This window comes from Kwoniella newhampshirensis, chromosome 1 (assembly GCF_039105145.1).
Source record: "Kwoniella newhampshirensis strain CBS 13917 chromosome 1, whole genome shotgun sequence".
NCBI classification, from domain to species: domain Eukaryota; kingdom Fungi; phylum Basidiomycota; class Tremellomycetes; order Tremellales; family Cryptococcaceae; genus Kwoniella; species Kwoniella newhampshirensis.
In genome coordinates this window covers 1425573-1439253 of record NC_089955.1, presented here as the reverse complement: position 1 = coordinate 1439253, position 13681 = coordinate 1425573, and the positions used below count along the sequence as shown (strand labels likewise).

The 13681-nt window shown below is 51.5% G+C and overlaps 3 protein-coding genes across 3 annotated transcripts; 1 reads left to right on the top strand and 2 right to left on the bottom strand.

Annotated features, from left to right (window-relative positions):
- Positions 1-214: 214 nt before the first annotated feature.
- Positions 215-3103, bottom strand: IAR55_000521 (uncharacterized protein; the record flags this gene model as incomplete). The annotated part of the gene is made up of 10 exons (XM_066943656.1): positions 215-626; positions 687-842; positions 932-1326; positions 1388-1723; positions 1805-1929; positions 2004-2244; positions 2371-2540; positions 2652-2770; positions 2859-2935; positions 3014-3103. The coding sequence occupies 10 exons, from the start codon at positions 3101-3103 to the stop codon at positions 215-217; spliced, it is 2121 nt and encodes a 706-aa protein (XP_066806198.1).
- A 706-nt stretch (positions 3104-3809) lies between these two features.
- Positions 3810-4721, bottom strand: IAR55_000520 (peptidyl-prolyl cis-trans isomerase; the record flags this gene model as incomplete). The annotated part of the gene is made up of 6 exons (XM_066943655.1): positions 3810-3853; positions 3928-4150; positions 4212-4234; positions 4358-4519; positions 4581-4609; positions 4675-4721. 6 exons carry the CDS (start codon positions 4719-4721, stop codon positions 3810-3812), a joined length of 528 nt encoding a protein of 175 aa, XP_066806197.1.
- Positions 4722-5424: 703 nt separating this feature from the next.
- IAR55_000519 (uncharacterized protein) lies at positions 5425-13584 on the top strand (the record flags this gene model as incomplete). The annotated part of the gene is made up of 7 exons (XM_066943654.1): positions 5425-5446; positions 5575-6509; positions 6571-7494; positions 7550-9934; positions 9993-10129; positions 10188-12984; positions 13072-13584. The coding sequence occupies 7 exons, from the start codon at positions 5425-5427 to the stop codon at positions 13582-13584; spliced, it is 7713 nt and encodes a 2570-aa protein (XP_066806196.1).
- Between the last annotated feature and the right edge of the window lie 97 nt (positions 13585-13681).

Below are 13681 nucleotides of genomic sequence, written 5' to 3'. Positions count from 1 at the left end.
ACCTTGAATCGTAAACGCTGAAGTCGCATCGCATCTAGTATGCATTCTGCTCGCCCTACAACGTAGTTCCCACCACCACCACCGCGTGTCAGAACTAGCATTCTCTCGTCCAAACCAATTTCGTTGTTCTAATTCTACACCCGTTCGCTGATCTGAAATACGACATCGAGGTAAAAGGTACAACATATATGGATTGACCTCGCCCCAACTGCGCTCATCTCCCACCTTGCGGAGTCCCACTCCTACTCACTCTCTCTTCCACTCTCTGTCTCACATTGCCCCACAATCTACCCGCTCCATCTCTTATACCCCCTGCTACCGCTTCGATCTTCGGGATCTCAAATGTCGCTCCTACTTCACCCGGATTTGTCCTATACAGACCTGAACCTGCTGCGCCTCCTACTGAAAGCTCGTATCCTCCCGCACGTAGGTTGATCGAAGGGCCCGACGCCGTCGTCGTATTGGTCGAAGAGGAAGGGGGGACGGGTGTTGAAGATGTACTTGGCAGAGGGGTGTTGATCGTTGATGAGGCGTTGGAGAGTAAGGTCGATGGCGCGGTATTGGCTGGTGGAGCGTAAATCGATATAGGGTAATTCTCGGCGGCGGACGAAACCATATCGATGAAACTGCTCAGAATATAATCAGCTACGTGCCTCCCCTCGATCACACAACAGGCTCAGGCTCACCTCGCTGAATTATGCACCGTACTACCACCTAATAAGATTCGGGTACCTCCAGGTCCACCTGCAACGTCGCTCGCCAGCTTCTGGTTCAGAAGAGCGACCGCTCTCCCTTCTTCATACGTCGTACCTCCCAACATGAACACAATGATATCTTGCGGTCTGCAACACGACGTCTCGCGTCAGCCTACGCTCTTCTCACTCCCTGCCCTGAAAATAACTCTTGTGTCTACACGACGCGACAAACTCACTTTTGCGTCCGCGCCGCCTCATCTCCCCCCAAGAACGGATAACTGGTTTCTCTCAATCTCCCTTTCAATAGCAGATCCAAAGTTTGACTCAAATGAGGTGTATGTTGCGTATACACGTTCTCTACACCCTTCAATCCTTTCAACGCACTCTTTCCCCTCGAGAAGAAATTCTCGTTCATGAACAAATCGTCTTGACGGATGTCCGCTCCAGCGAAATTCAGCATGACATAGACCAGTCGTGCTCTTTCGGCTGGGACACCGTTGAGAATCAGCTGGTCGACGACTTGGGCGATCTGGTTGCCGACGAGCTTCTGATATCGCAATGCGTAAAGGATAGCGAGGCGCAGTTTGTTCGTTTGCGGGACTTTCGGCGACGAGAGTAGAGTCATCACGCTCTGGCAGAGTACGCCGAGGTCAGCATCCCGAGCACATGGTCGCTGTCGAAAGCTAACCCACCCTCAAATCTGCTTGATGACTTTCCTGACTCGCCAGACTCTGTTCCACTTCACTGACCGCCAACAGATCGTCCCTTTCCACCAGTCTACTCAGCTCTCCTACCAGTGTAACGTGCTTGGTGACATTGCCACCCAGTCTCCTCACTTCGGGATACTCTTCTACGAAGCGCTTCATGTCCGCGACAGTCTCGATACGCGACGTGGCGGCAGGTCCCATCGTTGTATTTCGAGCTTGATAGTCTGAAACGTAGGCAGCGATGGCGGCACCGAGATCACCAAAGTTGGCAAAGAGATGCTGGGAGAAGAAGGGATCGGAAGTGGTGGAAAGAACCAGGTCCTACGGAAGGGTCAAGTTGTCAGTCATTGCGAGCGTGCTACGCTATCACGGCCAGTCTCATCAGTAAGCTGAAGGACTGACTCGTAATTCAATATTTTCCTCTTGCGCTATCCGTACTCGCCCATTTGTGATCCCTAGTAACTCGTGCACCATGGCTTGATACGTCCACTGCGATAATAACGGTGTGACTGGGTCGTTCCGTCGGTCTGTCCAATACCCGACATCAGCTCTTCTCTCATTCACAGAGCGGACCACTTTGCAATTGTCTCTGTTGACTCACCGAGGATGAGTAGCAGTGGAGCAGGTCCTTGAGTTGGTCTGAACTCGAACAACTCCTTATACGGAGGATGTTGCATAGCCGCCTGAACCTCCATCGCCAACTTCCTTCCACCTGCTGACATTCGCTCCCACCGGATCACCGGTCGCTTCTTCAGCGATAAGAGGACTGCGAGGATTGCTTTGAGATGCGACGAAAGGGCTGGGGGAGGAAGGAACAGAGGAGAGGGGAGGTATAGTGGGGGCTGTGAGGAAGTGCAATCGTAAGTCATGTTGTACAATGGGGCTGAAGAGGTATTGTAGGATACAGCAGAGGCTGACGTAGGGATTGACTTGACCGCGACTCGGAATCATTCGGGCAGCAAACTCACATTGGGAGGACCGTCTCCTCCATCAGCAAGAGCAGCTTGAGTGAGGCTGAAATGTGAATGATATTGTGCCAAGTAATCCGCAAAGTACTCCTGAACCTCTTTGACGACCTCGAACTCGTCGACTGTCGCCATCTCCTCGATTTGTGATTTGGTCAGGGTGTTTGAGAAATCTACATGAAACGTCAGTACGGGAAGGCCGACAATCCGTGCTATCACAAGGAATATTGAGCGAAACGATGAAAGTCGAAGGGGATGGAACGATCCGGGCGAAGCGGGCTCACATAACCAGTATCCACCGTATCTAGGTCTCGCCAACTCCTGCTTCACCCATTCTATACATTGAGCCGTAGGGGCGAGGAACGCGACGCATGATAGATGGTTGAGCGCTTCGCGAGATGTGCTTCAATGGTGATCATCGCGCAGATCAGCAATGTTGAATCACCCGTCTTGAGAAAGGTTTATTCTGTCAATGCTAGGCGGACACTCACTTGTCTATCCGATCTGTGAGGTAGACCTCATGAGCGAGAAGCTCTGATTGGGTCGTGACTAGTGATACGATTGGTGTCTGTATGATAGAATCCCATGAGCAAATACTTCCATGAGAACTGGGGGACCAATTGCCAAAGATGACGTCGCAACGCACGGTATGAGCATCCAACAAGAGTACCTTCATCCCCGGTACCTCAGTGATCATCTTCATCACATATGTCTGGACAGCTTTGAGCACGTCCATGTTGTGAGTAGTGCTCTACTGGTCAAGAGATGAGAGAGAACAGGAGAGACGTATGCAGGAGTCGATAAGATGATAGATAGCAAAGGATGTAGTAGGTGGAGATTACGGATCGTAGATTGTTGTTACAGTCAGGAGGGTCCCCGCACTTGGCTTTAGCTTTACCCGGAAACCGTAAATGAATGTAGCCCACCTTTTCTTGTCTTTCAACCTTACAATCCGTCTGATCCATACGGAAGGAATCAACACGCTCGGGATGTTACAGTGACGATGCCTCACATGTCCTAGCAGGTCTGATAAGTACAAGGACAGGAAAGTAGAGAGGACAGGCCTCCGAAATGACTGTGCATCAGGAAGACAAGCAACAACATGACTGGGCCTCCTCGGACCTTCTTCCGCGATCCTCCAACGCTGCTCGTCGTCGTTTCACGCTCAGAAGATCGAATTGTACTTTGGTACCGGCTCTGAAATGCTGCTGAACAATTCATAGCTTACAGGATGGCTAAGCGTGAGATCGTGTGAACGACCGAAAGACGATTGCAATTTAGAAGTTCGCTTTGAACGTGTGTGGCGCCCGACATTTTAGGACAACAACCATGTATCTGACCTTCGTCGACATGTTCTGCATCTCTTGGACATCCGCCTAAGATACCACAAAGTATTTCATCTCATTCATCCACTTTCGAACCGACTTCTTCATGCAGACTGTTTAAAGGGTACCGGAAGCGGTGATGGTGACCTTGGCCTTGGGCTCTGCAAAGGTGAAGGTGCAAGACACGGCACAAAATCAGTGCTTGTAAAAGGGCTAGAATATAAGAATTACTCACTGCCCGAGTCGGAGCCGTAAGTCTCGATCTTCTTGACGAGGTCCTGACCTTGGGTGACCTCACCGAAGACGACGTGCTTGCCATCGAGCCAAGAGGTGACGACGGTCGTGACGAAGAACTGGGAGCCGTTGGTGTTGGGACCGGCGTTGGCCATAGAGAGGAGGTAAGGGCGGTCGTGACGCAACTTGAAGTTCTCGTCGGCGAACTTGTTACCGTAGATGGACTAAAGTGACTGATAGTCAGCTTCGAATACGAAGACTGGTGTGTTGAGCAGAATGACTTACCTTGCCACCAGTACCGTTGTGGTCTTAACAGATATATTAGGTTAGTACGATGTGCTCAAATTACACAATCAGGCGAGGAAGACTTACTGGTGAACTGCAAGATGATGATTGTCAGCGTTGTTACGGTTCTTGAGTACGTGCCAAACTCACGTCACCACCCTGGAGCATGAACTGGGGGATCACTCGGTGGAAGCCCGAGCCGGCATAGCCGAAGCCCTTCTCGCCGGTGCAGAGAGCACGGAAGTTGGCGGCGGTCTTGGGAACGACGTCGTCGAAGAGCTTGAAGGTGATTCGGCCAGCGGGGGCGTCTGAAAGGTAAGATATTAGGTCATTATGACGTGCTGTGTCGGAGAGCAAAGGGGAACATACTGTTGATGGCGATGTCAAAGTAGACTTGGCTGATGGGTGAGAAGACGAAACGGTCAGTTCCAAGCGTACCAGGTCAAAACTGACGGATACTCACGACATTGTGCTGCTTGCGGTAGAGACGAAACGACGTGCGAATGACATTGATCAAAAGTGATGTATAAATGCGTACAGCGGGTTGATGCGGAAGATTGTCGATGACGGGTAACAACGCGAGGGGAAAGGACAGCAGAAGAACAGATGAGAAGCAAACGAGTCTGGTGAGTATGAGCTCTTGGTCGTGAAGGACTGGGTGAGACTCACAATGCTTCCTGTTTTGGTGGATTTAGTTTTAGAGGGGTTTGTAAGGTGAAGGTTGGAAAGAAGAGAGAGAGAGAGATGGAAGCGAGTGGAAACAATGGGGGTTATTCAGAGCGATGCTTGGGGGTTTGGGCAAGAGAGTGGAGTGTCATCTTCATCATCGCATCGCGTCACTACTGCTTCTTCTCACCGTACGCGCCAATTGACACTCAGGGTTATTTTAAACACTTGGATGGGTGCGGGGTTTGGCGGTGATTCGCCACGTGGAATGTGGCACCGAGCGCTGTCTTAGAGTTCCGAGGGGGATGTGGAGGTGCTTCACCTGCTTCGGGGGATTGGGACGCGCCCAGTTTGTGCTGCTGTTGTTCTTGACAGCACAATTTTTCGTGAAACAGCTAGATCCACTCATTTCGCCTACACCGCATTGCTATATTCTGACTCACCTGTGGGCACCTGCCACCAAGACCTCTCTGCGGACAAGCTGTTCTCTCTCTCTCTCTCTCCATATTGTATCGGATGAACCCCGTCAGCAGTAGTGTATTCCATGATGGAGGAGATTGTCATCCCGAGTAGGTCGTCCTTCCATGAGCTTCATATTTGTCGTCAAGCATTCGATGCTCGATCTACGATGTGGATGGGGACCGGAAAGCATGAATGCTGATGCTTGACTTGACTGATCCTGTGGATCTATTCGTAGGCTTCGATGACGACGACGATGACTACCTCTCATCCCTTCCCAAACCATCCTTTGGCGTAGCAGCATCGTCCTCCACTTCTTCCTTGCCGGAGACAGACCCGTATTCACACCGTTCCAACCCATCTTCCGACTCATCCTACGCCCCCAGGCCACAAGCTACGCCTACTCGGCCTGTAATACCCAAGGTCCCAGCAAGCTATTCAGCTGGAGTACCGACACCGAATTCGCATGGCTTTGGCTTCGGCAGCTCTGCCGGTCAAGATGACCGGTCCAAGTTGGGCAAACTCAGCAATGGATCATCATCTTCGCTTGTTGGCCCTGGAACATCGATCGGTTCTTCGTCTGGCTTCCTCGCTGGCCGAAAAGGCTCCCTCGCTTCTATAAAGAACGCATTCAAATCATCTGGCAACAATGCGGTTCCTCCAGTGCCTCCTCTTGATACGAAACAATATGGTGCACCAGGTTATCCAGCACTCAAGAATCCGTTCTCGCGATTCGAGTCCCCTATATCTCCCAAAAACTCCACATTCAAGACTTCCTCGCGTTCAGGCAAAGCTCCGTCCACTTCCTCTCCTGCAGCTGGCGGTCACCATGCACCGGACGGAAGAAAGTATTCGATAGCGTCATCGCATCGGTCGCAAGGTGAACGATCGAACACCTCCCAAGGATCATCGAGTTTTCGAGCGGAAGATCACCCTCTGCCAGCTCTTCCTCCCATCCCTATGCGACAGACTCCGTCAAGGATGGGTAGGAAAGGAAGTGACGCCGGAAGCATTTTTGGCTTCAGCACGAGACGGAATGGGAGTCTGGGAGGAGAAGAAGCATTTGATGCCGCAGCAGGAAGAACTCCGGGAGAAGAAGCTCTCAGACTAGTTTTCAGTGATTTTAGGGAAGCTGCAAATCAGAAGATCGGACGGATATGCGCCAGGCCTCTGGTAGGTCCATCGTATATATATCTGCACAGCTGTGCAGGTGCGAGGGCTGACTGCCAATCAGAACTCACAACCCTCTCTACCCTCCTTCTTGGAAGCGGGTATCGATCCCCACTTCGACTCACTCATTGATTCTTTGGCCCACTGCGGAAATCGTCACGCTCGTCGAGTGGTCGACCATCTCATGAGCTGGTGTAGAGATCATTCTGGCAATATCGGCGCGAGCGAAGTACGCGCACATCTTGATCGGTCACTGGGATTGCAGATGCGAGTCGAAGATGCCGCCGCGATCTTACAAGCTCGCAAATCGTCTGCCGCACGATATGTGCTAAATCGAGCTTTGATCGACCTGCTCAAAGTCATACCCAAGGATTCTTTGGATCAAGAACTTGGGATGAGTCTTGAGCATAACGCGTTCAACGCGTACCGCTCTGAGAAGCTGGAAGAGATCATGCAGTTCCCGCATCGTAGAGCTGTAGCGCAACTTCAGGTCGAACTACTCGGACAACTGTCAGGTACTCGTTTTTTAACGGTTAGCGACCGGTTCATCCGCGAACTTGGCAAGTACGCCAGTTCTGCGCAATCGTCGAAGGATAGCGAGGCCAAAATCGAACATCTCTTGAAAGGCATGCGACATCTCAAACTTCGAGTCTACCCAGAGCAAGAGCTGGAGATGTCGGCCGAATTCATTCAGAGTCTTGCCAGCTTCTTCGCCGATGCGCACGGCCAGACTCTCAAAATCGCCTACGCCGAAACATTTACAAGTCTGTTACACCCAGTCATCGAGACAGCTACTGCAGAGGTGAATCATCCCGTGTGGTCTCGTGCTGTGGCCGTCATACTTGACAGGGCAACGGCAATGGTAGCGAAGCAGAGATATTGGTCAGCAGCCTTCCCTCTGGTAGTCACTGCGCTAGGAGTGTCGCCAAGAGACGTATTCATGAAGCAATGGCAGCCTTCCATCGACACAGTGATGACCAGATTCCGAGTGAGTTATGTCATTAGCGTTTCTGTGCATAGCCTCAACTAACTCGGTTCTCTAGGATCGCCAACTACGTCCAATCGCTATGGGCGCATTCGTGCGTCTTTTGTGGATTTATCTCAACCGATGCTCGGAAAGCTCAACGTCAATGCGCAAACGCCTGGACAATCTTATTCGGACCTGTTTTCCTTCGTCTGGTGTACCATATCCTCTGGAACTACCTATAGAACCATTCATCGCCATCCTTCATTACATCATGACCCGCCACCTCGACTATGGCGAAGAAATCGTCACTGAATTCCTCGGCGATCGGAAAAGTAACAATCTTTTCCATGCTGAGCGATCAGCGGTGCTGGTCCGCGCAGTCAATTACACTTTACGAACGGTGGAGCTGGAGACTTCGGCAGCATGGCCCCGAACCTCCGACTTTGCTCGATTTGAGCTGGAGGGCTTTGAGGCATCAGGAAAGACTATAACCTTTGATGCAGAAACGAAGCCCGAGGTCCACGACTTTCTCGAACGCTGTGGTCCGACTTTCACTGAGCTTCTCGTTCAGTGCGATAACGCTGTCAAACATCTTCTACTCTCCAACGATGCGGTCAGTCTCTCGACTGCTTCGTCAAGTACCGCTATGGATGTGGCGGCCGAAAACATCACCACCAAACACGGCGATCTTTACGTGACCTATCCAACAAGATTCGATCCCACATTCCGATTGATGACAGCTCTGATCGAAGTCCTCCCGCGATGCATGCCTAGCGACTGCAACATCCCTCAACTTGCCAATCTGCTTTGTCGAGCCACCTTCTCAGCCAATCCGAATCTATGTACCGGTGCTGGAGATGCTGTTCGCCGGATATCAGACGATCCGAAGCACTGTGTCACACTGGTCACCGTGTACCGCGAGTTCATCTTTGAAACTCGACACGTCCTCCGAGACACCTTCATTGGTACCAGACTCGTCGAAAGCCAATTTGAGCGTATTCTCTCGATTTGGGTAGACCTGCTGCAAGCGCTGGTCTCACATCAGCTGGTTGCCGAAGCAAGAGACATCGACGATGATGCTGGTGATCGGATCTCGCCCATTGAGCCATCGCAGATCAGCAAGATCGAGGGATGTGCACTGTTCCTTCTTTGCTCGAACTCACTTTCGCTGAGGAAGATCGCCGGTAAGGTGTTGGTAATTGCTCGCGATCTTGAAGGACAGCAACGCCGACCTTCGGCAGCGTTTCGCATCAGCCGATTATCACCTGACAAGGCTGCTCTGACCAGGGCCCTTCAATTATATGACTACACTGCTGAAGAAGCGGAAGTGACAGCTATTCGCCGGCTACCGTGGATGTCAACGAACGACAAATATCGCTTCGATCTTCTCACCGGCAAGGACAGAGCCAAGCTGTTGCGGAAGATAGCAGAAAGCGAGCACCCAAAGGATGGTTTGTTGTGGTTAGCGGTCCTGCCTTATTTCATTGGCAAGATAGCGGATCAGTTACCTGGGGCGGCACTCGAGCTGAGATCAGCGGTGTCTCATCTGGTCTTGCGCTTGCAAGCGCATGTCGCTTTGATCGCCGCATCAGGCATCGGCAAGTCAACGCCAGGCCGATCGACTTCGCTTTCAACTCGGAACTCCTCAGATACAGCTGGTCTTGCGGAACATTGGAGGTCATACATGTCTGTACTCTGCGTTACGATGAGCTCCAACGGTCCGACACCTTCTACGCCGCCTATTCAACGTCCTAAAGACATCATCATTCTGAATAACGAGTCTATCAATTCTTTTGGTCTGTTTCAGTACTTGACTTCGCTTCTGGCTTGGGAAGATCCGAGATTCAAGGACGCTGCAGTATATGCTCTTGGTTCAATCAGCCAAAATCAGCTGCGACCTCTGTCCGAGACTCTACTTGCTGTCGTGAGACGTTTGGCGGATGGTACGAAACACGGTGCTGGTCCTCGAGATACTACAAGACGATCAACGGCCCACGGATCAGCTTGGACCGCTGTTGCTCACGTATTCCGTTTGATCTCCCCTCTCATTCTGGATGCCAAGGCTTCATCACACCTGATCAATCTGTCTTCCATGATTGGGTTCATCAAAGTCACTTATACCCTTCTTTCTGATCGAGCAGTCAAGGATGACTACGATTTGCAGAGCCTTCGACGATCTTTCTGTATGACTGTGGAGAATCTCACAAATGCATTGGGCAAACTGGACAGTTCAGATAGATTTCTGGGTGAAGAGATGAGAGGGGCTATTTTCAAGCTGTGCTACGAATGGTGTCATGTCGGTCGAAGACCGGATGTAGCCAAAGCGCGAGAGAGCCATACTCTGCAAGCGGCAGCAGACGGATACAGAGGAGACAGAGATCGAGGACAGTATCTGGACGACCTTCAGGCAAAAACGAAACTGCTGTCGGCTGCAGCGGCTGAAGCCATGACTGGATTATGTGTAAGTGCGACCATGATCCAATCACCTGTAATGAGACTGATACCAGGATTCTGTGCAGCAAGGGAGATTAATATCGGCCGAAGATGCAACGCCAGCCTCACAAGCTTCAGATTATATTGTCGACCCGTTGACAGTGCTGCGCTGGATCAGAGGCATGTTTTCGTCAACTTCTGAGAACCATCACGAGACTGGCAGGTGAGTCGCTTCGTGTGATCGGGCTCACGTCCGGATTCGTTCAACTGACTGTTTGCAGACGCGCCCTTTTCGCTCTCATCAAATACAATTGGACCTGCGAACGGCTACTCGACGAAGTCCTTCACCAATCATTCGGCGAAGGGGAACAGTTCTTGCTCGACTCGTCGTTCTTCGGAGTCATTGCCGACGTCCTCGCCGAAGGTCTCTTGAAATTACCAATTGAGCAGGTAGCCTGCCTAGCACTTTCCAAACTGGGCAATCCTGTCCCCGATATTCGTCAGAGGGCTTTTCAACTCACTGTGTCACTATTTGAAGACCAGTCATACAAGCTGCGCGCTGCTATCCTTCTCCCTGCTATAGGCAGCTCTTCTGCTAATGTATATCGACAAGCACAAGAAGAACTTTCAACTCAGATTGCAGAGGTCTATGCCGACCATGCTTTGGGATTCCTGGCCGAGTGCACCACTCGGCTCAGCCAACTAGAGGCCCCCAGGCGCCAAGCTACATTAAGTATCCTTGCATCATGGGTATCTTACCTCGATCTCGCATCTGATACCTCCGAGCTGACTCCGGAAGATGCGGCTATCGAACATCAAGCGCTGCATAACTTGGTGTATCTGGGTGTCAGGTTCAGCGATGACCACCTCGACGTCGTCAAACGGATATATATGGCCTTTGCTGGATCAGAAGCAGAAGCGGGCCAAACGAGCAACACGACAGCTCTCGTCAAGTTCCTGTTTGAACAAGGAGGCAAACGAAAGTCACCAGAATTTGTTGCTCATGCCCAGAAGATCATGGCCTGTCTTGCTCAGACTTCGGCAGGTGACACTATATTCCAGGAAATTTGTAATTTCGTCGAACCTTCTGCAATGGCCGCGTTGCCTGAAGCGGGCGTTCCTCCAAGTCCAATGTCGAGTCTAGTCAACCTTGATACGATCATGAGCGCTCCTTCAGCTCGATCGCAGACCTTCTCGACTGGCCAGTTGGCTCTGCTGTTCGCTGGCGAGCTGTTGCCCCACCGGCTCAACAACATCGAGGTATCGCAACAATTACCTACATTACTTCACGCCGCTTTTATTCACTGTGACCATGCTTCATCGGTTCTGCGAGATCAAGGACAATCTGTCTTCTTACAGGTCCTTCGATCATGGATATGTGACGTGTCAAATGTTCCGGCCGACGATGCCACCGCCATCTGGACGACCGCCGAGCTCAAGATCACAGCTTTGGCTCGAACCAGAAGCACTGCATTCTGGAAGGCTGACGATATGGGCACTCCGGATTCGACATTCCTTGCTCCACCAAAGATGACGAATCTGATTATGAAAATCCTAGGTATACTCCTGCCTCTACAACCGAGGATCCGTCAACAGTGGGGAGAGCTCGCTCTGACCTGGGCGACTTCTTGCCCAATTCGGCACCTTGCCTGTCGATCATTTCAAGTCTTCCGAATCTTGTCACCAAAAATCAATCCAAGAATGGTATCCGACACCCTCGCACGTTTATCTTCCACGATCGCCTCGTCATCTCCCGAAATACAGGCTTTCAACCAGGAAGTATTGCGTACTTTCGCTTCGATTGTCCAATCACTCACCGCGACCGAAGCCTTCTCCTTCCCTCAGATCTTCTGGTGCTCGATTGCATGTCTTACGACGCCGTTCGAATCAGAATTCACAGAGGTCATTGAGCTTCTCTCGCATGTCCTCGACAAGACGAATCTAGCCGACCCCGCAGTAGTACAACAACTGGTATCGTATCGCCCCGGGGACTGGGTCGGTCCTCCACCATACTTGCAATCGCTACTATTGGTCGGGCTACGATCGTCAAAGACAGCATTCATGACTTTCGATCTGATCCGCCGACTCACCTCTGCTCCTCACGATGATCTGATCGATTCACCGTCTGATCGACTCTTGCACGGGTTTGTCGCCGCTCTTCCCTGGATGTTACATTCCACGGATCTTGGAGAGCCCAATGAGGAGCTTGCAAGTATGGCTCTGGACTTGGCTGCGATCGCCGATCAGCAAGGAAACGCAAGCTTCTCCCGATTACTCACGAGTTTCGCGCGAGTCCGATTCAGGTCAAAAGATGACTTCATTCGACAAGCAGCTAGCCTTTTGCGGGATTTCATGACGATGCACGCGCTCGACATCGTCACACTGCTTCTCGGCTTTGTGCTGAACACACACGACTGGATGAGGGAAAAGAGCATGCAGATCCTCAAACTGGTACTACAATTTCCTGAAGCGAGGGCACCGCTCCAATCTCACGGCGCTGAGCTCCTACAACCTCTTCTGAGACTGGTCTCGACCAAACACGCCTCGCAAGCACTAGACGTGCTGGACATGCCAGTCACAGCGACTGCCGCTGCAGAAGCACAAGGTACGGCAAGTCCAGGATCGACCCAGGAGATTTTCGGCTCGATCGTCGAAGAGAGCGGATGGTCAGTTCCGAGGTCGAAAGAATTGTCGGCTCTCACTCGAGAGAATGTTCATGCGGTCTTCAATACTTGTGCGGTGGAGACACGTGCTGCCTCAGCCCATTTCTCCGTTGTTCAGTTCGCGGATATGAGGGGAGGACCTGGATTCGGGTTCGGTTTCGGAGCGAACCCAAGTCAGATCAGTCTCGATGGCGGAATGCCTTCACCACCCATCACGGGTGGGACGATCGGGGGGATGGATAATGCTTCGATGGGTGATTTGGTAGGGGCGTTGCACAGCTTGGGTCAGTTCTTCGATGATGGCCTGTTGGAAGGAACCAGTCCGAAGGCTACTTTCGGTACGAGGCAAGGAACATCAAGACATGCGGCGAGCGGGAGCGATGTAAGTGACAGAAGGGTCAGGGCAATCATGGCGGTAAGTGCGGTTTCGTTACTCTGGAAAGTTGCCAAACGGCAGGTGAATGATCAAGAAGCTATTTGCTGATATCGCATCATGTCGCAGCGCGGCCATCAAGCCTCGATATCTTCCCCTATATACGAGACATCTCATTCTCACTCGTCAATGAATGGGATGTACCATCGACCCAAACACCAACATTCCATCTCAACCAGCGAATCAAGCGTGACCTCTTCCGCTGATGAGAGGGAGAACTTGACCCAGCGTCTCAACTTCTCACCCCTTGGAGCGAGATCTGGTCAAGGACCTGAAAATGCGAGTGGCGTGGTCGACATGAGCGGATATATCTATGGTCAGACTCGATCGAACCTCAACGGACTTGGTCAAACGAGGCATTATCAGAATCAAAGCATGTCGTCGATGACAGATGTAGCGGACCAATCTGCATTCGGACTTGAAGACGATACAGCAGGAGTTGGGAACGAGTCGATGATGTCGATCAATTCTCTGATGGATCAGCATGGAAGAGTACGGGGTAGGAGTGAACAGAACACGCCCGTTGGAGGGAAGAGAGCAGCGAGGTTCGGAGCTGATGAGTTTGAAGATGAGTCGAGGTGAGGCCGGGTAAGCAGGTTCATGCATTGATTGGAACTCGCATCATCAGGTTGCGACAGTGGTAAAGTTATATCTGTAGCATGACATTTATGATTACAAC